The 23,420-nt window shown below is 47.5% G+C and overlaps 1 protein-coding gene across 1 annotated transcript in view; it reads right to left on the bottom strand.

Annotated features, from left to right (window-relative positions):
- The window catches only part of BDNF (brain derived neurotrophic factor), a 79,066-nt gene extending 64,688 nt beyond the window's left edge, over positions 1 to 14,378 (bottom strand). Inside the window, exon 1 of the mRNA XM_056851666.1 lies at positions 14,224 to 14,378. Coding sequence (XP_056707644.1) covers positions 14,224 to 14,226 — 3 coding nt within the window. The 5' untranslated portion in view covers positions 14,227 to 14,378. The remainder of the gene's footprint in view (positions 1 to 14,223) is intronic.
- Positions 14,379 to 23,420: the final 9,042 nt, after the last annotated feature.

Consider the following 23,420-nt stretch of genomic DNA (forward strand, 5'->3'; position numbering starts at 1 on the left):
ACAGACATGGTACTTCCAAGAACTCTTTGTATTACTAAATGGCAACTGGCAACTCTTGAGCTGTATCTGAAGGCCTACTCTCTGAGATATTTGCCTAATCCCATCACAGGCCCCACTTTATTCCACAGATTTGTACACATTCCTTTATATACAACATGGCTAGCGTTGCCAACCTCCAGGAAGTAGCTGGAGATCTCCAAGAGACAGGGATCAGTTCACCTGGATAAAATGGCTGCTTTGGTAATTGGACTCTATGGCATTGAAGTTCCTCCCCTCCTCAGACTCCACCTAAAAAATCTCCAGGTATTTCCCAACCTGGAGCTGGCAACCCTACAAATTTCTTTTGGCACTCAACTTTCTTCTCATTCTTTACTGGGATGTGCCCTGAGTTGGAAAAGATAGAGCAGGGTCTCATTATTTTCAACCATAAGTGTTTGCGAGATCCTCAGTGTTTCAATAACCTGCACCTATTGCTCATACGTATCTATTTATTATAGGTAGGGCTGCTTCTCATGCTATATCTTACAAGTAATGTGAGTATATGACAAACAGGTGATTGAAAACAGATACATTTGTCAGAGAGCTGGGGTAGTGTGCAGTTCCTTGTTGAAGGTACAGGTGGTGGCCAGCTCAGGTTGGGTGTACGATAATAATGAGATGCTCCTTATATGAGCCCTGTGGCGCAGAGTGGTAAGCTGCAGTACTGCAGTCCAAGCTCTGCTCACTACCTGAGTTCGATCCCAAGGGAAATTGGTTTCAGGTACCGACTCAAGGTTGACTCAGCCTTCCATCCTTCTGAGGTCGGTAAAATGAGTACCCAGCTTGCTGGGGGTAAAGGGAAGATGACTGGGGAAGGCACTGGCAAACCACCCCGTAAATAAAGTCTGCCTAGTAAATATTGGGATGTGACGTCACCCCATGGGTTAGGAATGACCCGGTGCTTGCACAGGGGACCTTTACCTTTAACCTTATATGTTACTGTTACTTCAGGAAGCTCACAGGTTTCCATGGGTTTCCAGATGGTAACCCAACCAGACACTGACCAGCTTTAATGATATAATAGGATCATGCACCCTCGCACACATTCTTAGGAGTATTTAAAGGTGCTAATTAAGCACGTATTAAGGATGACGATATACAAAGCATCTACTCCCAAATATCCCACTTTCAGCTGTCCTGGAATAAATGGGGTGTGGATTGCAGCTATATGACGTCAATGGGACTACTCTGGAGTAAGCAGCTAGAAGGACTGCAGCCCAAGAATAGAAACAATATGTAAGCAGATGGAAATGCTAGCGCTGCCAACGATGACAGCTCACGAGCATGCATCACACATTTGTGAAATAATGAAAATGGGTGGGTAGTTGTTATGCTAACTCCATGCTGCCCGTTGTGTTTTTCTGACTCCAGAATCTGCTAGAGAACTGAGGGGGAACATGCTTGTTTCTTCTCTGAGATATTTTCAGCTATGCAGAGCAGCCAGAGTAAGGTTTCTTTCTGGCTTGTGGGTGGAGGACAGACGTTCTCATATTTTATATACAGAGATATATCCAATGGAAACCGTCCAATACTGGGAATGCTGTCACGTTAAGAAGGAGTTTCTCGTGCGTGGTATGGACAGAGCCACATGGGTTTAAGTTTGTTTCCTTGGGGGTCAGTAGTAAGAGTAGCGTGGATGTTGCTTTTGCATATCAAGGCCATGACCCACAGTGGGAAATAAATTAAAGCCAATCAACAGATTTAATCTTAATAGTTTGTGGACTGGATTGTTGCATGTATACTTTTTCCCCCCATTTATCAGATTGCTGCAGGGCTGATTGACACAGGCATATTATTCAATGGTGACTTCAACACAAAGTGATGATTTGCATAGGCGCTCACACAGGCAGGGCCATTTGTCACCCAGCACTGCAACGGCCAAGATTCACATGGAACACATGAAGCTGCCTTGGTCCATCAAAGTCAGTATTGCCTACTCAGACCAGCAGCAGCTCTCCAGGGTCTCAGGCAGAGGTCTATTCACATCACCTACTTGCCTAGTCCCTTTAACTGGAGATGCCAGGGATTGAACCTGGGACCTTCTGCATGCCAAGCAGAGGCTCTACAAACTGAGCCACAGTCCCTCACCCCCAGCCACAGTCCCTCACCCCGAACTGAAGGCTTTAGATTTGTGCTTTCAACGGGATTCCTCCTAACCACATGGCAAACTGTCTTTGAAACAGAGAGGAGTTTCAAACTTTCAGAAGTGGGAGCTAATATGGCATGAAGTTCAGCTGTTCAAAAAAAAAATGTCGGAAAACTGTGGGGGCTTTTGATGGATCCAAGCAGTTTTTTGTTGATCCACGCTTAAGCTTTTCAGTAGGATCAGTTTTATTTACTTCGTTTATCATCTGGCTTTCTCCCCAACGGGGAGCCAATTTAACCAGCGGCAATTAATTAAGGGTTAGTTCATGCTTGCATGCTCATCGTTTGACTAATGTACACTTAGGTCCTTTTCAGACAATAAATGTATGGTTACTGAACATAGTTACAGAGGGGAAGGCAGGAAGATTGCAATAGCAGTTGTGCTGAATAGACAGCAAACAGATCCTAAGCACATGTTAACTCTATGAACCTAGTTCTATATGCACAGAGTTCCTACATAAAGCAGGGTCACCAGAAATGTACACCGTTTGCATGTATGTTCAGTTGCTCATACTAGCCCTGCTCCCATATTATAGCAAATGTACATACATCCTGTATGTATGGGTGTACATCTGCTTGCAAAAAAGAACCAAGCAAACTTTCACTTTTCAATTGAAACCAGGGACCAGTACCTGGATAAATGTGGGCTTTGTATCTAGAGTTGCCAACCTCCAGGTACTAGCTGGAGATCTCCTGCTATTACAACTGATCTCCAGCTGATAGAGAGCAGTTCCCTTGGAGAAAATAGCTGCTATGGCATTAAAGTCCCTCCCCTCCCCAAACCCCGCCCTCCTCAGGCTTCGCCCCACCAGTGGCGAAGAGGAACCTGGTAACCCTATTTGTATCACACATTCAGCTGTACATGTGTTGAACATAACATGAGAATTACTCAGCACGTGTATTAAAAAAACTCAAGTGGTCACCATACAGGGATTGTATGTGCATTTACTGTAAAATGTGAACATGGCTGGAGTCTGCTAACCAAGCATCAGTCACAAGAAGGACCTACTACTGTGATTCCATTCCCTTTCCCCCAAACATTCATGTCCAGTTTTTTTGATTGTCCAAAAGGGCTTTGAGGATAGAATGATGAATGTATTAACTTTGTCGAAAAGCATTGTGTTTAAGGCATCAAAATGTATGGTCCATCTGGGAAGGCCTGTGCACACATTCAGATCATCAACTGATGTTGCAGACCTTGTAATGAGCAGACTTATGTGAATCAGGCTTATGTGGCAGTAATCAAGGGGGTATCCAAATGATCAAAATTTGGTGAGCTGTGGAATCATGCTGTAAATGAACACAGGCAGGATAATGCTGCTGCAGTTGTCTTTGTTTGTGGGCTGCCTGGAGGCCCCTGGTTGGCCACTGTGTGAACAGACTGCTGGACTTGATGGACCTTGGTCTGATCCAGCATGGCTTTTCTTATTTTCTTATGTTCATACTCACATTCACCCAAATGTATAATCTTCTCACAGAGTGAGCTAAAGTGAAACATATTCTCCTTATGTGTAACCAAAAAGATTACAATTTTTTTTAAGTTACAAACAAATATTCAGGCAGAAAAGCATAACAAGCACTTGAAAAAAGGTAGCCTGCATGAAGGAGATGAGCTGTAGAAGGAAAGAAGTAATCAGCCTTAGATTTGGAGCAAGTACATGTACCATTTAAAGAGTTAAACTAGAAAGGATCCAAGTTCAATTTGCAGCCAGGAGGAAACCACAGTGTCTCCTGTTTATAATAATTTCTGTACACAACTATTGAGAAATCAAGTGATGTGATCCATCCAATCTTCATTTTACAGTATGTGGGTGGGAACTGCTGGGCCCTGTGCCCAGGAGCGTTTCATTTAGTATGGTGCGTACATAACCACTCAGTAAACTAGTTGTATATTCAATAAAGTAATGGAAAGTTTTTCTACTCTTTGACTTTCTCAGAATTCTAGATTTTGGGGTGTGGAAGTAGGGTTGCCAACCTCCAGGTACTAGCTGGCGATCTCCTGCTATTACAACTGATCTCCAGCCGATAGAGATCAGTTCACCTGGAGAAAATGGCTGCTTTGGCAATTGGACTCTATGGCATTGAAGTCCCTCCCCTCCCCAAACTCTGCCCTCCTCGGGCTCTGCCCCAAAAACCTCCTGCTGGTGGTGAAGAGAGACCTGGCAACCCTATGTGGAAGTGTGGTGAAAATTCCCAATAGTTGGCAAGATATTGGGAATGACTGGCTGCTCAAGGGCATAATGTGGTAAATTACCATTTGGTAAATGGATCTTCTCATAAACTGTTGTCACTGAAGCCCAAACCTAAACAATTTTGTCTGCATTTCTGCCTACAGCATTGAAGCAATGTTCCTGTACTGCTCAAATTTAGGATTGCTAACTCTGGGACAGGAAATTCCTGGAGCCTGAAGGCTGGGGTATAATGCCATAGAATCCACCTCTAAAACAGCCATTTCCTCCAGGGGACCAGATCTCTGTAGTCTGGAGATCTATGGAGAGGTCCATAGGATGACATGAACATAAATTGTTTCAGGATGACAATCCAAAGCTTTACACATGATCATGGTTATTAAAAAGTAACTTTCATAGAAGGCATAAGTCAAGTGTTGCGAAGGATAGCAGCATATTTTCCCATGGGACATAAAAAGAGAATAAAAGATACAGCTCCATTATTATATTGTTGATAATATTTAGTTGTAGCAAGCATATTTCCATACCAAAGACAAGTTTAGTCCATTTTTACTAGCGTCATATCCTGAATATCTTATTTCAAGACACAGATGGTCATTTGGAAGCCCTCAAGAAGGATCTGCTCCATGATGCTACTTTTATCTGTTCCCTGGCAACACTACTAATTCTTAATCAAGCTATAGAAAGAAAGGTTGCCTGGAGTTTCACACGTAGGGAAATACTTTAATTGTATCTATCTTTTGGAGTCTGTATATAACATGTGTGCAGTATACATATGCAATACTATGCCTAAACCATAGCTATGAAGTACTTAATACTAGATGGAACCTGACCACTGACGAGGGGGTCAGTTTGTGAATGACAAAAAAAAATATTGTGTACAGTTTTGGGCACTGCAATTTATGGAGGATGTAGACAAGCTGGAACGCGTCCAGAGGAGGGCAACAAAGATGGTGAGGGGTCTGGAGACCAAGTCCTATGAGGAAAGGTTGAAGGAGCTGGGTCTGTTTAGCCTGAAGAGGAGAAGACTGAGAGGGGATATGATAACCATCTTTAAGTACTTGAAGGGCTGTCATATAGAGGAGGGCGCCGAGTTGTTTTCTGTTGCCCCAGAAGGTCAGACCAGAACCAACGGGTTGCAATTAAATGAAAAAGGTTTCCATAGATATTAGGAACAATTTTCTAACAATTAGAGCAGTTGCTCAGTGGAACAGGCTTCCTCGGGAGGTGGTAAGCTCTCCTTCCCTGGAGGTTTTTAAGCAGAGGCTAGATGGCCATCTGTCAGCAATGCTGATTCTGTGACCTTAGGCAGATCATGAGAGGGAGGGCATCATGGCCATCTTCGGGGCATGGAATAGGGGTCACTGGGGGTGTGGGGGGAGGTAGTTGTGAATTTCCTGCATTGTACAGGGGATTGGACTAGATGACTTTGGTGGTCCCTTCCAATTCTATGATTCTACTTCTAGTGCCCAAGCTAAAGAACAGGTTTATGCCTGGCAATAGTTATATCTAACACATGTAGCCAACATCCCAAGCAATGGGACAGTCTTCACAGGGGTCCCAGAACAATTACTCAGTAGACAAAATAGGAAATAGAAGAGCTACTGCTCTTGAAAACAGAGTGGCTCCCAAGAATGGTAAGCTGGACATCCCTGTTCAAAGGGAGCCGATGGGACAAGTACATGCAAATATCTGATATCATTTTGGCTATAAAATGTGCCACCTTCATGACTTCAACTTAGTTTTAAGTCAAACATGGAAAGCCTTGCCTCACTCATTGATATGTGGCCAATTCAAGTATCTTTGTTGTAAATTCAAATTGTATACATGAGCATCTCTTCTGTAAAAGGCACTAAAAAAAAAAAGCAACAATGTCAGGAAGAAGATTATTATACAATACTGTGCAGATTCTATGCCCAACTGTGAAGGGTACTATTCCATTAAAGGATAACATAGAAATAAAGGAATAATTTAGAATTCAGGGGAAATAAAGTTAGTACAATTTAAATGTAGAGTAAAAGAACCTAACACTTCACAAATCTTTAATTTTTTTTCACCATGGTTGCTCTTAGTAATAATGTACTATTTGGATTATAATTTGAAGAGAAGAGTCATATACAGTAGATAGTATGAATGATCTTTTGCAGGTGCCCTTAAGTAATATGCAGGTACCAATTATCACACCTATGAACCTAATCAAACCTGGTTGTTAATCCAATGTACCCCAGGATACCACAAAAAGTACAGAAATGTGTGTATGTGCCACTCAGTCCAATGGGATTGTACACATATTTGCTTCAGGTTACAGTCACTGAATTTTTCATGCATTCATTCACAAACAGATTTAGACTGAAATCATCACCGAAGCAAATACAACTGTAAATCTCCCACAGACTTCTATTAAGAACATTAGAATTGCCGGAATTGACCAAGAACTCATTTAGTCCAGCATCCTGCTTCTCACTCTTTCCAGCCAAATGTCTCTGGGAAGCCCATGAGTAAGACAACCTCTGCCCATTTGTGTGTCCCCAAGTTGGGTAGCTTTATTCTTTCTTCACGGGGGAAAGCATGCCAACTTTCTAATGTATGGGGACTAGACATTCACTTTCTTGAGAAAATTAATTGAAGGGAAAATAAATTGGGGGTGGAGGCAGGAAATTAATTGGCATGGGGTCCAGGTGAAAAATGAATGTGCGAAGTGGAAGAAATGTTACCAGTACATCTGAGAGCACTGAAGTAATCACACAGACCAAGACCACGGTTACACAGCCCGGATAACCTACAAGAACCAATGAACTCTGACCGTGAAAGCCTTCGACAATATTTTAATCACACAGTGCTTAGCTGTTGTACTGGAATAGAAGAAAGTGGTGTAGCGGACACAGTGTGGGATCTAGGAAACATGGGTTCAAATCCACCCACACCTATGAAGGTCACACCCACTCAGTGAGTAACCTTTGGCCAGTTATTGTCTCTTAGCCTAACCTACCTCACAGGGTTGTTAAGAGGGCAACACAGAGAAGGAGAGAATTATATCGGCTGAGCTCCTTGGAGAAAGAAGAGAACTTAAGTGCGCTGGGACAGTCAAACCAAAGGCCTGCCTAGTTCAGTACACACCAACAGAAGCTTACACCAATAGAGCATGGCACTAGATTTACCTTCCCCCCATTGTTTATCTCCCAAACCATCCAGTATGCCTCTGAACATGGAAGTTTTATTTGGTTGTCATGGCTAATAACTGTCAACAAATTGATGTTCCTTGACTTTGCCTAATTCTTTTTAAAAATCCATCTAAGGCACTGGTAGTGAATCCTTGACATTAATGAGGTTTTGTTTGGACATTGCTTGGCAAGGCTGCCTGGTTTCGCTTCCCCCTTTGACTTTGCATATATGGGAAGTTGAGGCAAAGGGAGGGGGGAGAAGGGGAAATGAATGCAAGCAAACCATAGGCTGGTATGGTATGATCCCCTTGAAGCTAAGCAAATCTGGGTCTAGTCAATGTCTGGATGGGAGATTCTCCTAAAGCTCTTTGGTGAAAAAGGTGGATTCAAATGTTATGACAGTAAATACTTGGTCAAATGACTGGAAGGGGGATATTATTTGTGGAGTTTGGGGCTCAGATCCCATCTACTTTCTTTTTAGTTGGGAGTGTCTCTCATTCACATTGATTCCAGCATTCAGCTTCTAACGGTGACTCACCCCATCCCTTTGGGAAGCTTACATACACGGCTTGAGTGTCTTCCATAGTTGTTTCTTCCCAGTATCTAGTATTCAGGGACATACTGCCTTTGAGCTTGGAGTTTCCATTGTTGATTGAGAGGAGGAGTTTTCATTGGCGCAACTGGGGTGGGACAAGTTGAGGGGAGCTGTGAACGGACAGACCCAAGGAACCAGGTGGTGGGATTGTTCAGACAGGGAAGAGAGGCCTTGTAGCACCTTCAGCTCCCAATGCAAGAATTTGTCCTAAGTGACAAAAGGCTCAGGCGGGCCTTAAATTTACTTCTCACTGTTGGCACTCATGCTGAGTAGAACGGGCTGATGATATTAACAGAAAGCAACAAAAATAATGCTGAATGTGAATGCTGTATCTATAGAAAATCAACAGAATACAGAATGTGCATACAAGAGTCATTAATAGCAGATAGGCAACACATTTTTCTTGAAGTTCTCATATATGGCACAGTAACAAATGAGCGCATTTGACTAGAGTAACTAAGAAACCTCTGTTCTCATCTATGCACAACCATGTTCTCAACCAATGATACACTTCGGTTGGCCACAGCATATTGGGGCTTAGGACAGTTAAGCCACGTAACATACACGGGATAATTTCTACCATGCAACATGTGAAGCAACGACGACAACACGCCTCTGAGCATGTGCAGAATGATCTCTGTCATTACTTCCAATCTCCATACGTTTTGAATTAGCATTAAAGATTTCCAGAGGAGTCCTCCCCGAATGTTTAAATATCAGCACCCCTCATTCTACACACACCCCTTTTAGAAAAGGAGGGCTGATTGGGGCTTTGGACAAGTCACTTTCTTGCAGCCTCACTTTCCCATCTGTACAATGGGTATGATAGTGAAAGAGAATACAACGATTCATGAGCCAGGTTTTTGCTCTGCGGCTCTGAATGGCTTCTAGCCATAACCCTCTCCAAGTTTCACCCGGCCCCTGTTTTTCGACAGAGCTGCTTTTCTGGACCACTTGTTTACAAAGCCCATTTCTTTCCAGACCAAAAGGACCTGCTGAATGGGAGGGCCCTCCGCTAGAGACCCCGTGCCTGGCCTGTAGTGAGATCGCCCCCGCCTGAACTTGTGTTTCCTGTTAGAGGAAGGAGGGGAATCCTTTTTCAGAGCTCCACAGCCCTGCAATGGTCCCGGTTCAGCTGTCAGCTAAACGGGGAACTCCACGAAAACGATGAGATCTCCCTCCCTGGCGCAGTCACAGAATCATAGAGTTGGAAGGGATCACCAGGATCATCTAGTCCAACCCCCTGCACAATGCAGGAATTTCACAACAACTTCCCCTTCCCACACACACACCCAGAGACCAGAAGATGGCCCAGATGCCCTCCCTCTCATCATCTGCCTAAGGTCACAGAATCAGCATTGCTGACAGATGGCCATCTAGCCTCTGCTTAAAAACCTCCAGGGAAGCAGTGCTTACCACCTCCCGAGGAAGCCTGTTCCACTGAGGAACCGCTCTAACTACCGGCAGCTTAGCCACCGAGGCGCGGGTTCGCATCCCAGGAGCGGAAGCGCAGCGGATTCAGCAAGGAAGGCTGGAGGAGGGGTTTCTCCCCCCCCCTGCACCCCCGCCTCCCCGCCTCCCGCGCCCCATCAGTCAAGCCAGCCGCCAACGTCACAATATTTACTTTTCCTACAGCCGCGAATTATAAACCGGAGGGGGAGAAGAAGAAGAAAGGCCATTTACGCACAGGAGGTTTTAAAGCCTTGGAATTGCCGCTCTCTATTTTTTTTAAAAAAATATTTTTTATTAATTTTTTGGGATACGGAAGGGAAAAGGGGTATTAAGGAAAAATCTTTGTGTGTGTGTCCCATGCCACCCACCTCCCTCTTACACAACTCAACAGTCTGCACTAAATATTAAATTTAACCTACGAATTAGTAGGAATTGCCACTCTCTAGCTGCACCTTTTCCCCATCCGAATTCTCCAAACTCAACAATGCATAGTTTGGAGAATTCGGATTGGGGGGGGGGGAGGTGCATCCGGAGAGCGGCAAACCCGAGGCAAAACCTTCCTTTCCTTTCCTTTATCTGATATTATCAACTATTAATCTTTTTTTTCCTCTTGAAAAAATATCAACGTCAAAGAGATCAATAAATATTAACAATAGTATGAGGATTAGATTGTGCAAAGGAGGTTACTAATTCGTCGCAAGACGAAGGGAGGAGTAGGGGAAGTCAACAGTTCTTTAGGATATAGAAATTTGTTAACAATGTGACCTATTGGTTGTTGTTTTTTTATCGTTTATTGTTTATGCCATTGTTGAACTATGTGATGAATAATTTTGGAAAAATAATAAAAAATATTTTTTAAAAAAAAAACTCCCGTGCGTAAATGGTCAAAGAGGGTAAAAGGTGGTGGGGGGGGGAGAGAGAAGTCGCGCGCGGCGCCTTTAATCGCTCCCCGCCCCTCCGCCCCTGGCTGTCTCCCGGCGCGCCGCGAACCTTCCGCTTCAAGCTTGCAGCGGCCCCGTCTTCCCAGGCGCGCCATCTGGGCAGGTGGGAGGCGCTGGTGATGCCGCCGCCGCCGCCGCCGCCACGGAGTTCCTTCGCAGCACGTTGGGGATTGCATCAGACCCAGCAGAAATCCCCCCCTCCGGCTCCTTCTCCTCCCTCCTCCTTCCCCCCCCCATCCTGAGCAGGCGCGCCGGTCCTCCCGGCTCCCCGCAGCCGCTGCCCAAGCCTCCCCTCCGGCATCCCGCCCCATCCCCCGCCGCCTCCCGCCCGGTGCGTAGGCGCTCGCTTTCGCCTGCCCGGCCACACCCTGCTGCGAAACCTCTCTCTCTCTCCCCCCCCCCGCCTTCCCCCGGCGAGCCGGCCTGCTCGGGAGTCTCCCCGCTTCCCTGAGCGACGTGATCGCGATCTCCGTGGGAGGCGCTTCCCACGGCCCGAGGAGCGGCGGCGGTAACGGGGCGGGAGGGGGAAGGGGGGGAGAGAGAGGGAAGGAAGGAAGGAAAGCAGGAAAGAGAGGAGGAGGAGGAGGAAGGGGAGAGGGATCTCGCCTTGCAGAGCCGGAGTTGAGCCGGGAACAAAGAGCGGGGCCGGCGAGGAGGAGGCCTCCCCCCCCTCCTCTCTTTACGCACGGGAGGTTGCGCCTTGGATGTGCCCCTCTCTAGAGGCCCATTTCGCCCCCTCCAAAAGGCCATTTACGGCCGGGAGGTTTCGCCTTGGGGGCGCCGCTCTCTAGACGCCCCCTTTCCCCCCATCCCGAATTCTCAAAACTCCGCATGGGGGGTGGGGGCTCTCTGTCGCGTTGGGGGGATTCGGGTGGGGGGGGGAATGGGCTCCCACAGAGCGGCGAACCCAAGGCTGCTGCGCCTGGGGGGGGCGAACCCGCGCCCCAGGGGCAAACCCGAGGCAAAACCTCCCAGGTATAAATGGCAAAGAAAGAAGCCCCCCCCCCCATGCAGAGTGTTTTGAAAATTCAGATGGGGAAAGGGGGCGTCCACATCCAAGGCAAAACCTCCCGTGCATCAGTGGCCTCTCCTCCCTCTCTCCAGGAGCGTGGCTGGGAGGGGAAGGGACCGGCCCAGGCAGCGGGCACGGCAGGGCAGGGGGCTACTTGCCGATCCCGGCAGCTGCGGCGTGTGGGGAGGAAGCAGAGCCGCTCCGGGCTCCGCCCGCAGGCCCCCAGGCGCTCCCCCCTCCCCGGCCGTTACCCGCCTCCTCGCTTCGCAACGCCTCCTGCCTCCCCTGCTCGCTCAGCCCGGCCAAGCCGGGGGTGGGCGAGGAGGGGGGAGCCGCGCCGGGGTGGCCTCCAGCCCGCCAGCCAGCCTCCCTCCTCCGCCGGTGGTGGTGGTGGTGGTGGTGGGGGCTCCGCGGGTCCCCCTCCTCGGTTTCCGCGCCCGCGGGAAGGCACATTGGCTCCGGGATCAAGGCTTTGGGACTGGACCGGATCCTTGCCAGGGTGCTCCGAGGGGATGGGAGATGAGATGGGGAAGGTAGGAATCGAGGAGGACCTGGAGGGGGGACCCCGCACCAAAAATATAATAGAAAACAACAACAAAAAACAGCGCCTCTCTACCTGCGAGCAGCGGCTCCCGCTGCTCCAAACTGCTGACTTTCCAGAGCTTATTTTTAGCCCGGAGACTAAATATTATTAGCTACATTTCTACGTAGGAAGGATCGAAAGAGGAAAGGGGAGGAGGGGGGGGGAGCAGAAGCAGGGAGACTGGAGCGGAAAGGATGGAGTTTCCAAGGGGCTTGGAGGTTTGGGGGATTAAAAACACCCCGCAATTAAACACACACACACACAAAAAACCGAAAACACCTCGGAAGCAAGGGAGATCATTCGTTTGAACAAAGCGCGACACGTGAACGCAGCCCCCGAATACGAGCCACGTAAACACCGAAAGAGGAGACCATTGAAGAAATTAATGCTCGGCGGGAGCCTTACTCGCTCCATCGCGGTGACTGGAGCCGGGGCTACCTACGTATCACTTCCATCTCCCTGTCATTCGCAACCGCAGGAGACTTAACTCTTTCGTGTGGACGCGACAGGCACGCGCCCCAAACCGATCCCCGTGTTTCCCCCAGGGCACCCACAAACAGGAGGCAGTTGGAGGGGGGGGGGAGACCCGACCCCAGAGTTCGCCCAACTCCGCGCCTCTCCATCCTACCTTTTCCTCGACTCCCGGGAGCGCGCTGATCCGCCGCCGAGATCACCCAAACTCGGCGAAGGGCAGCCGACGGAGTCCCCCTCCCTCCTTCCCTAAAGACGGCGAAGGCAACGCGCGCACCGACGACACGCACCCCGGGGAGGAGAAGGGGGCGAGCCGGGCCTCCCTCTCGCCTTACCTCCGCCCCGGCTGGCCCGCGAGCGGCGGCTAGATCCGGCCGAGGGGTGCTCGCATCGCCCGAAGTTCGCCCGCCCCGTCGATGCCCGGACCGCGGCGGCGCTCTTGGCCGCCTCCTGCCCGCTTGCAGGGGTTCAGTGTCGCTCCGGCCCGGCTCTCCACCGCCACCGGGACGCAGTTACAACGGCCAGGGGAGAGCCCGTCTGTCCGTCGGGGGGGGGGGGGTCTGTCGGTCCTTCCCTCCCGCCTCTGCCCAGCCCGATGGTTATCCGTCTGAGGCCAGGGCTGAGCGAGCTGCCTTTTAAGGGCTGCGGGAATCACTCCGGAGGGGAGACGGAGACCTGGGGCGCCTCCACCTCAGCCAAGACCCATTGCCTCTATCCAAGGTACTGATCGACTGCCCCCCCCTCGCTACCCAGCCCTCCTTCGCCCTCCCCTTCTCAGCGCTCCAGGAAAGGTGGGGAGGGGGGCATTGAGACTTTAATGAAGTGACACGCGATACGGGTCGCGCCTATCCCGCTCTTGGCCCCGGGCTGCCGTCACGTGAGGACGGCTTGGCCAAAAGGGCCCTGGAAATCGACGGTCACATGTCGAGGGGACCCCTTCCCTCAGCCAGGGGGATCGCCCGTTGCCTTGAGGAGGGCTGATGGACTTTCAAGTCTCTCCCTCTCCCCACCCTCCCCCTCCTCCCCCTAACTCTCTCCTCCCCCTTTCTGCCCCCAAGCATCCCGATCCAACCCCCCCCCCCCAAACCAGGTGTTAGGGAAAGGTCCGTCTCCAACATCAGCAACGACCAGAAGGACCATCATCCATCACCAAGGACCGTCATCAATCTTCATCACCCCGCAAGGTGGAAGTCTAAAGCGACACCTCATCCGGAGAGCTTCCCTGGATAGGAGCAGCAGCCCCGCTCCAAGTTTCCGACGAGCAGCCATAAATCAAACGCGCCTCGCAATTAAAGTTGGAGAATCTTCTTTCTTTCTTTCTGTCTCCTTCTTCTTCTTTTTTAATCGCCCGTACACGCATTTCATCCGGCCCCCGAGGCTCGTATTATGCTGGGGGAAATTAAAGTGCTACCGGGAAAAGGAGGTGGGGGGAGTGGGGGGGGGAGAAGAAGAGAGGCAGGGGAAAAGGGAAAACCCGAGCTCTGAACTACTGTTGTCAGGCAACAGCCTCAAGCTTTTCTCCAAGCTTTAAGTGGTATTTTTTAAAGGGGGGGGGAAGAAATACCTTCTTTTAAAGCGCCGGGAGGAAAAGCCCCCCCCCCTCGCCGCCCCAAGATACCTGCTCCGGGTACTCACCATTGTTTCTCCGCTGTCCTGGAGACCGAAGCGCCTTAAAATCCGGTCTCTCCAACAGATGCCGGGAGGTAATGTGTCTCGTTTGAAGTCATCATGTGAGAAGTTCGGCTCGGCTCAGTGGATCGCCCACCACTTTCGGTGTGACTTATGAATCTAATAACCACCCCGTGCAATATCCGCAAAGCCTCCCGACTCTCCAACCACCTTGGTCGGCGGCGGGCGGGCGGAAAGCGAGCGGGGCTGGCGGGGAGTTCTTTAAAGCCCTTCTCTAGATTTACGCACACGCTCTTAGCTCACACGGACACGTTGTGGGTTTTTTTCACCCCCTTTGGGTTCTTCTTCTTACGTGATCTTAATGAACGGGGAGGGGGGGGAGGTTGGCAACCAGACCCGTGGAGCCCGATCCAGGAGGGAAAACGTGCCTCTCTCTCTCTCTCTCTGGCTCCCCGCCTCCCTCCCGGCACGTTGGGAGTGGGCTAGGAAAAGTTCTCCGCCAAAGTCTTTTCAGGACAGCCCTCTCCGCGCACCCTCTCTTAGCACGATCTGCCTCTCCCTAAGCCTCTTGGGGGGCTGCTTGCGAGCGAGCCGAGCCGTCGGGGGCCTCGGCTGGGGGGCGGCTGCAGGTAAGGAGGCAGCCGGCTTCCCTCCCCCCCCCCCCCATGCCACTTTCACTTGGCTGAACGCGCCGGCGGCGCTCCGGGGACCTGTTGCATCCGAGGCGAGCAGGCGGAGCTGGGCAGGTAACAGGGCGCAAGGAGGGAGATGGGGAGGGAGAGAGACAGGCAGATGGTGGACGGAGACAGAGAGACAGATGCCTTATGTGCGCGCACACGCGCGCGCACACACACACAATGGGCGGCGTGTTTGGATGCACCTGCACACGCGTTTCCGTGACTGTCCCGGAAAGGATCGCCCGGGGGTACCCAGAGAAAAGAAAACCGCCTTCTTCCTTACACCACACCTGAGTTTAGGATCTGGGCGCAGGATTTCATTGACAGGGAATCCGGGCGCAGGATTTCATGGGCCATTTACGCACGGGAGGTTTTGCCTTGGGTTTGCCGCTCTCTGGATGCACATTTTAGAACATAAGAAAAGCCCTACTGGAACAGACCCAGGCCCATCAAGTCCAGCAGTCTGTTCACCCAGTGGCTAACCAGGTGCCTCTAGGAAGCCCCCAAACAAGACGAGTGTAGCAGCACCATCCTGCCTGTGTTCCACAGCACCTAAGATAATAGGCATGCTCCTCTGATCCTGGAGAGATTTTCCCCATCCGAATTCTCAAAACTCTGCCTGGGGGTTTATTGTTGGGTATTGAGAATATGGCTAGGGAAAATATGCATCTCAAGAGTGGCAAATCCAAGGCAAACCTCTCGTGCATAAATGGCTATTGACACAGGGCAATTGGGTGGGCGAACAAACACGTGTGCGCCTTACCTGTCCGCAGGCTTCCGCTCTAGACCTGGATGCTCATGACTTCAAGGGAGTCTGCTTCCAAGTAGAAGTTCATAGGATCGGGACCTGGCACCCTCGATCCCATGGGTCTTTAACCTGGAAGCAAGTCTCGCTCCCTCCCCCCAAAAGACTTTCCCCCCAAGTGAGTGTTCTTGCCATTTCAGTCTTTCAGTCCGAATCTAGGCATGTTTAAGTAAAGGTAAAGGTCCCCTGTGCAAGCACTGGCTGACCCATGGGGTGATGTCACATCCCAACGTTTCCTAGGCAGACTTTATTTACAGGGTGGTTTGCCAGTGCCTTCCCCAGTCATCTTCCCTTTACCCCCAGCAAGCTAGGCATGTTTACTTGGAAGTAAATCCTCATGAGTTTAATGGGACTCCCTAGGAAGCATGCATATGACTGAACCCATTGTCCGACTCCAGTCATTCATTTCTGTATTACATATTATTCTTCCCTATCCATCTTTCCCCCGTGTGTATCCATTATCTGTTTATATTGATCTACCTGTCATGACCAACCACCCACCCTTCCTTTTATGAGTTCGTTTTCCACCTGAAGGTGGATAGTGCTGGATCTGGTTATGAAAGCCCTGGATTGTGGTCCTGGCTGTGCTTTGCAATCCGTGGGTGGCCCTGGGAAAGTCTCAACTGGCCTCAACTGCCCATCCTGTGAATGGATATTTCAATGACCGACCAGGCAGGTCACTGCAAAGTAGTATACACCTTGGAAAGTTATGGACATTTGGAATATTATCTTTCCTCTGTCTGGCTAGCAATCCAGGCAGCCAACGATTACCGTTTGGTTTTCAGTTCTCCTTCTCTTCATGCATTATACAGTGGCATTTCTAGAAGGAAACTGGTTGCAATTTCCCAACCACTTGGGCTATGCTGTGGTGGGACCAAGATTGGAAACCCCTTATCGCAAAAAAGAGTTGATGGGAATGGTCCCCACCCCACTGATGAGACAGGAACTACTGCCTTTCCTTTGGCATTCCTCTTAATCCCAAGAGACACTCTGGGTGCAATGCAATTAAAACCAAGAGAGCCATTGGGAGGCTCAGTCTGAAGTTTGCATGAAGTTGCCTCCAGGATGCTCTAATGGCTTCGCTGCCTCTTAGCCGTGAGTAACGGCGCTTGGTGTAGCCAGCTTGGCGTCTGGGGCTGCAGGAAGGGAGTGCCTGTGCTAGCTCTGTCGAATTACCCAGAGGAGCGTTTTTCCATCACTCCCAGTCTCTTCTCTTCCAGTAAATTGATTAGCAGCAATTGAGTTAATCCAGTTATGAGATCCAATTATGAAGATGATTTGAATCGGCAGATGACTGAGCCCCAGTGAGTTGCTCAGCACAGGGTTCCCTGGGGGGGGGGAGCTCTCCATACTCAGGGGGTCTTAACAACTGAGCTGTGGGAGCCTGATCTGTGACAAGGGACCAAGGACTCAATCCGGTGCATCCTAATTAAGCACTTTTAAGTCTCATTGAAAGCAATGATACTTTAGCTCTTTCAGAAATGTTCTGGGTTGCAGCCCCTGAGTTCATGTGAAGTAGGATTTGGGTGGGAGAGAGAACAGCAGGGATTTGGGTGGGAACACCCTCACATTCACATTTGGATCCAAGGCAACAGAAAACAATTGCAGAACCAACATATCTGGAGTGACTGATTGGCATGGAGATCTCAATGGGGATGGGGAGGGGGGTGGACTATCAGTCCCTTCCTGTTATTATTTTGCATCATGTCAGTCAGTCAAGACAACTTTGACAAAGTTGCCATGGAGTATCATGTCAAAGCAGGAAGCATGGGTTGAGATGATGGGGAGGTTGTCTTCTGGATGATTCCAGGTTGACATGACATGGCGGTTTCTAGGGTCACAGAGCTTAGAAGACAGTTGCAGTCAACCCATGCCTTAAAGACAGTTTCTCTGGTCTAGCTCTCCTCCTCTACTATTTATTCTGTTTGATAGCAGCATTATTTTTTGGCTCCTACTGAAACATCTGCCTTGATGCTCTTGGTCATTTTGATTCTCACAGCTGCTGCTTCTGTCGAGAAGGACTGGGTGTTTGGTATGTCACATCAGTGCCCACTGTTCATGCCAGTTGTCATCCCTCCAGTTTGGTGGAAAAAAAAATCTGATTATTCTTTACTTGGTCATACATTCACATCAGTGGACAGAGAGGCACAAACCAAATATTAAACCTGTTGCATTAAACCCTTTCAATGAAGATAGCACAAATATTTATTTATATTAGGCACAGAAAACCTTGTTACGTATTTGATCATAACAAAATATCAAGCTATGAATCATTCCCTAGCAGCTTGATCAAACTGCCGTTTCTCACCAAGAGGCCTAGACTGAGAGAGAGAATGAATTGCCAATCCCACTATAATTTATAGGGAAGACTCACTAGTTTTAAAGTTTAATTGCAATAGCAGCTCATTTCCTTATTTAGTGTTTTCATAGTAGATCTCAAAAACTTGCTGAGGAAAAGGAAACTTGATCAAATATCATTTTATTTTAAAGGGATTTAGTAGTATTAGAAAAAAAAAACAAGATTGAAGGTAGGAATAAATTCATTGTGGTCAAACTGAAAATTCCTAATCAAGAGACAAGACCTATCTAGGCCTACAGTCCAGTAAAACTGCTTTTGAAAAACTTGGCATCAAGCTACCCAAAGGTGTTCCTTTAAGGATCAAACACACACTTTTTAGGGATAATCCCATGCATTTAAAAGCATATGTAGGTCCCTGCACCTGTGCGTACAAGTTTTACAGTGCAATCCAAGGAGAGTTACTCCAGTCCACTGAAGTCAATTGATATAGACCAGTGTAGGTCTGCATTGGTTCACATTGTGAGTGTGCTGACCCCACACAAATCTCTGGAGCAGCTGATGCAAGAAAGATCTTTATTTGGAAGACAAAGCAAACATGACACATTTCCAAGAAAAAAATGCTTGTATAAAGCCATGGAGAAACCACCAGTAGATGTTGCCCTAAGACTGGTACCTTGTGGATGGCATAGTCTTCTTGCACTGGAAAGTACTGTGTAAAAATGCTCCCTCAGAAACAAGCTGGTAACTCACCAGTAAAGCTGCTTATTCTTTGGTTCCCCAAATCACCTTATTAAATGGCATGTTTGCATCACCATTGAACTAGACGGTGGTACTCTTCAAAGATTCTGGAGCTGAAAATAAATAACTCGTAAACTTGTTTAAAAAGTGGCTTGGAAATTTCCCCCCAATGTTCACTTTACAGAAAAAATACAAACTATATTTCAGAAATCAATAGTGCTAGTAGGGGTTAAGATTTTGTTTCTTAAAACTGGAAAGACTAATCTATGAATGAATGGGGCTTCAACTAATGGACTGAGACCAGTAACAGGTCATGACTTTACTTAAGGTAGGTTGTTCCAGTAGCACAAACTGGAATCGGTCTTCATTACAGCCAATGGAACCCTTTTTTGTTAGTACTACACAACTGCTTCTGCGACAGTTATAACTTTGACGGTCAGTTACTCTCTCTGACTAGTTGGCTAATAATGCTGGTGCAGAGGCAAAAATCCATTCCAGTGAGTGAGAAATGTTTCCTCTAGATGATACACTGGGCACTAGAGATGGTGTCTCTGCATTCAGTCCCCTTGGATGAGGATCTTAATTAAGGCACAGCTATCTGTGCATAGGGCCAGCATGGCATAGTGGTTAAGAGCAAGCAGTGGTTTGGAGCAGTGGAGTCTGATCTGGAGAACTGGGTTTGATTCCCCACTCCTCCACATGAGTGGAGGAGGCTAATCTGGTGAAATTGATTTGTTTCCCCACTCCTACACACGAAGCCAGCTGGGTGACCTTGGGCAAGTCATGCTCTCTCTGCCTCACCTACCTCACAGGGTGTCTGTTGTGGGGAGGGGAAGGGAAGGCGATTGTAAGCCAGTTTGATTCTGCCTTAAGTGGTAGAGAAAGTCGGCATATAAAAACCAACTCTTCTTCTTCTTCTTTAATTAATGCATGTTGAGCCATTTATGTGGGTCTGTAAAGGGCCATCAAGTTGCAGCTGACTTATGGCGACCCGGGTAAGGGGCTTTCAGGGCAAGTGAAGTGGTTTACCATTGCCTTCTTCTGCAGAGTTTTCCTTGGTGGTCTCCCTTCCAAGTACCAACCCTGCTAAGCTTCCAAAATCTGATGAGATCAGGCTATACCAGCAACCTTCTCTCCCTGAGCCATATATATCCCAATCATATCTAGAAGCTTATTGATTGGTAAAATCTCTTGGTCAGAATGGATGTCTAGCTTAGGTGGCCTTTCTTCTGTCAAAGAAGAATGCACATTAGAAGTCCAGCAACACACCCATCTTGCCCCATAGTTGATCACAGCCTTTACTTTTTTTCTGATTTAAAAAAACATAGAAACTTTTCCCATTCAGGTCACCCTCCTGGTGACTACTGAAGAAGAAAGGTCAAGATTTTCTCCCAAACATTTTTTTTTGCTTATTTCTTTAGTTATATCTGTATCCTTCAATGAAGGCCAAAGATCAACTCTACTGTGCACTGCTGTGGCTTTGATTGTCACAGGCTACATACATTTTAGACGACTACTTATTTACATCTTCCTCTTCATCAAAGAAACTCAATGAAGAGCTTTATTCTCACAACAGTGCTGTATGGCCAGGTGAAGAGATATAAACTTGCCCAAGAGCAAGACTTCCCAATGAACTAATAGATCAGTGGAGATTTGAACTTCAGTTTCCTACATCCAAGCCTGGTCTGATAAGCAGCAACTGTGCGTATTTCAAGTTGATCTTTTGATGCAGTATAACTGGACATTGTGTAGTTCACGGAGGGTGGAAGCCTGAGGCAAGGTGGGTTGTTCATTCTTGAAAGAGGAAGCCCATCATTTCTCCATCTTCTGGTGCATCTCAATGGGTTTTGAAGGCACTGAATGCCTGAGGGGAGCTTTCGTGCAGTTGTTTTGTGCAGAGTGCCAAGAGTAAGAATACTTGTTTGTTCTCGTCAGGGAAGATGAGTGCTTTGGAGTGCCACTGCTGGTCAGAGTAGACAAGAAAGGGATAGAAGGAGCAGTGGTCTAGCAGTATAAGGCAAACAAATACCTGCCTAGCTGAACATAAGGTCCTCAGGAGTGGGCAAGATTCAGGCTTGATGGATCTGGTTTTGTTTGCCAGAACCTTCTCTGGAGGTCCACCAGCAAAACATCTCCCAAAGAGGCCAATGCTGTCACAATTCCCTACAGTATTGCTTGAGATGCCTTGACCTGGATAGCCCAGGCTAGCCTGATCTTGTCAGATCTCAGAAGCTAAGCAGGGTCGATCCTGGCAAGTATTTGGATGGGACACCTCCAAAGAATACCGGGGTTGTGACGTGGAGGCAGGCAATGGCAAACCACCTCTGAATGTCTCTTGTCTTGAAAACCCATAACTCAGATTGACTTGATGGCAATATATATATATATATATATATATATATATATATATATATATATATATATATATATATATATATATATATATATATATATATATATATATATATATTGCTTGAGACAGAGATTGGAGAATCTACCTGTACAAGTGAAAATTCCCATCTGAATTACTACAGATCAGAGATTAACATAACACCATACACAAAGATCTGGTAGCATTCAGCAGTAATACAGATGGGGAACTTAGAGTCTAAGAGATAATTTTTAAATCATTTTTATCTATGTCAGCATTGACAAAAACAGCTGTAATGCAGTCAAGGAGAGAGAGAGAGAGAGAGAGAGAGAGAGAAAGAGAGAGAGAGAGAGAGAGAGAGAGAGAGAGAGAATATGAATATTAGATTGTTTGCCTTAGCAATAAGATGGGGGAACCCTTGAGGAGGTAAGAGTTTCCTGGAAATTAGGAAGTGGGGGAGAATACTTGGCTTATCCTGAGAGATACATTCAACATAGTTAGCAATAGACAATGAGAACTCACTGCAGCTTCTGGGTCAGGAGCTTTCAGAGATCTACCATGGATCTATTAGTAAATCATTATCTGACTTTTGCTTTCTCCATAGCAGGTGTCATTTACAAAATCAGTTGAAGATGTAGATTAATAGCCTAAGAACAGATATGGTGAAACCCTATTACTCTTGTTTCAGCTGTCAAAGGATGACAGTGAGGACATAGTGTGCTGACATTACTCACCCTAGCTTTGATGTTGTTATAATTACTGGGAATTCCCATTACGTTAAGAGAGCACTGAGGGTTATTTTATTCAGAGGCTTACATAACCAAGCCCTGTTGGCTTCTGAACAGCCTACTGGATATAAAGCTACTGAAGATATAGAACTGAAGGAGTTTTCTTCATGAGACACCTGACATCTTTGTTGTGTGGGTTGAAATCTTGTCAAGGAAGTGACGTGCTATCTAAATACAGTGTGGGTCCCCGTTTGTTTGGTTCTTGCAGAAATCACTTAATACATGAAGCTGCCTTATATGGAGTCAGGGCCTTGGTCTATCAAGGTCAGTATTGACTACTCTGACTGGCAGCAGCTGTCCACAGTCTCAGGTCTTTCATAGCATTTCCTACTGGAAATGCTGGGAACTGAACCTAAGACATTTTGCATGCCAAGTGATGCTCTACCACTGAGCAATGGCCCTTCCCCGTTCTTGCTGGGGTGACTAGCCTGCAGGTCACCAATTTATATCTGAGGAAAAATCCATACACCCCTAAACTGTTATTCTGACCTCCAAAGGCACTACTCTCCCTGCAATGAAAAGAAGACACTGGGTATTTTGTCCAGCTGTACACCTGCAAGAAATAGTGAGTAGGATGAAGAAATCAAAGCAACACAATTCTACCTGAATAACTAGGGGAAGTTAACAGAAATCATATCACTGTGCTTAACAAAACAAGTCAGTTTGAACCTTATTATTCTATTTCTACAGCTGAATAAAAGCATTTGCATTGACGTTGTTGTTCAGGTATGCAAGGGCCAACTGGGAACATTTGCCTAAGTCTACAGATTTGTGCGCCAAATTCTCTAGTTGGGATCTCAAGCCAGTACTATGTTTGGTAGTTGTCCTGGTCTCATCTGGCAGGAAGGATACAGCACTATATTTATTTAACTGTGATCAGATAAAAACTACTTTTGGTAGTTTCTCTTTGACTCCATTAAGGGGAGCTGAAAGTAGTGGACTGGCTCATGAAAGATCATGCCACAATAAATCCATTAGTCTTTTAAGTGCTGCAAGTCTGTTATTTTTACATTCAACAGTAGTTCCTCATAACTGAATCCAACTGTTTCTGGTTATGGCCACCTGAATTAGTTCTGTTTTCACAACTGACATATATGCAGATCCAGAATCTATTCTATTTGGCTAGCTTATACAGAAGAAGAAGAGTTGGTTTTTATATGCCGACTTTCTCTACCACTTAAGGGGGACTCAAACCGGCTTACAATCACCTTCCCTTCCCCTCCCCACAACGGACACCCTGTGAGGTAGATGGGGCTGAGAGAGAACTGTGTCTAGCCCAAGGTCACCCAGCTGGCTTCGTGTGTAGGAGTGGGGAAACCATTCCGGTTCACCAGATTAGCCTCCGCCACTCATGTGGAGGAGTGGGGAATCAAACCCGGTTCTCCAGATCAGACTCCACTGCACAGCTTTCGAACATGAAAGATGATAGGGCATTCATTCTTTAAAAACAAACAAACAAACAAACATAAACAAGTGACCTTGTATTTTACTTTTGAAAATGAACATGGCCTGAACATTCCCTGAC

This window comes from Euleptes europaea, chromosome 6 (genome assembly GCF_029931775.1).
Source record: "Euleptes europaea isolate rEulEur1 chromosome 6, rEulEur1.hap1, whole genome shotgun sequence".
NCBI lineage: Eukaryota > Metazoa > Chordata > Lepidosauria > Squamata > Sphaerodactylidae > Euleptes > Euleptes europaea.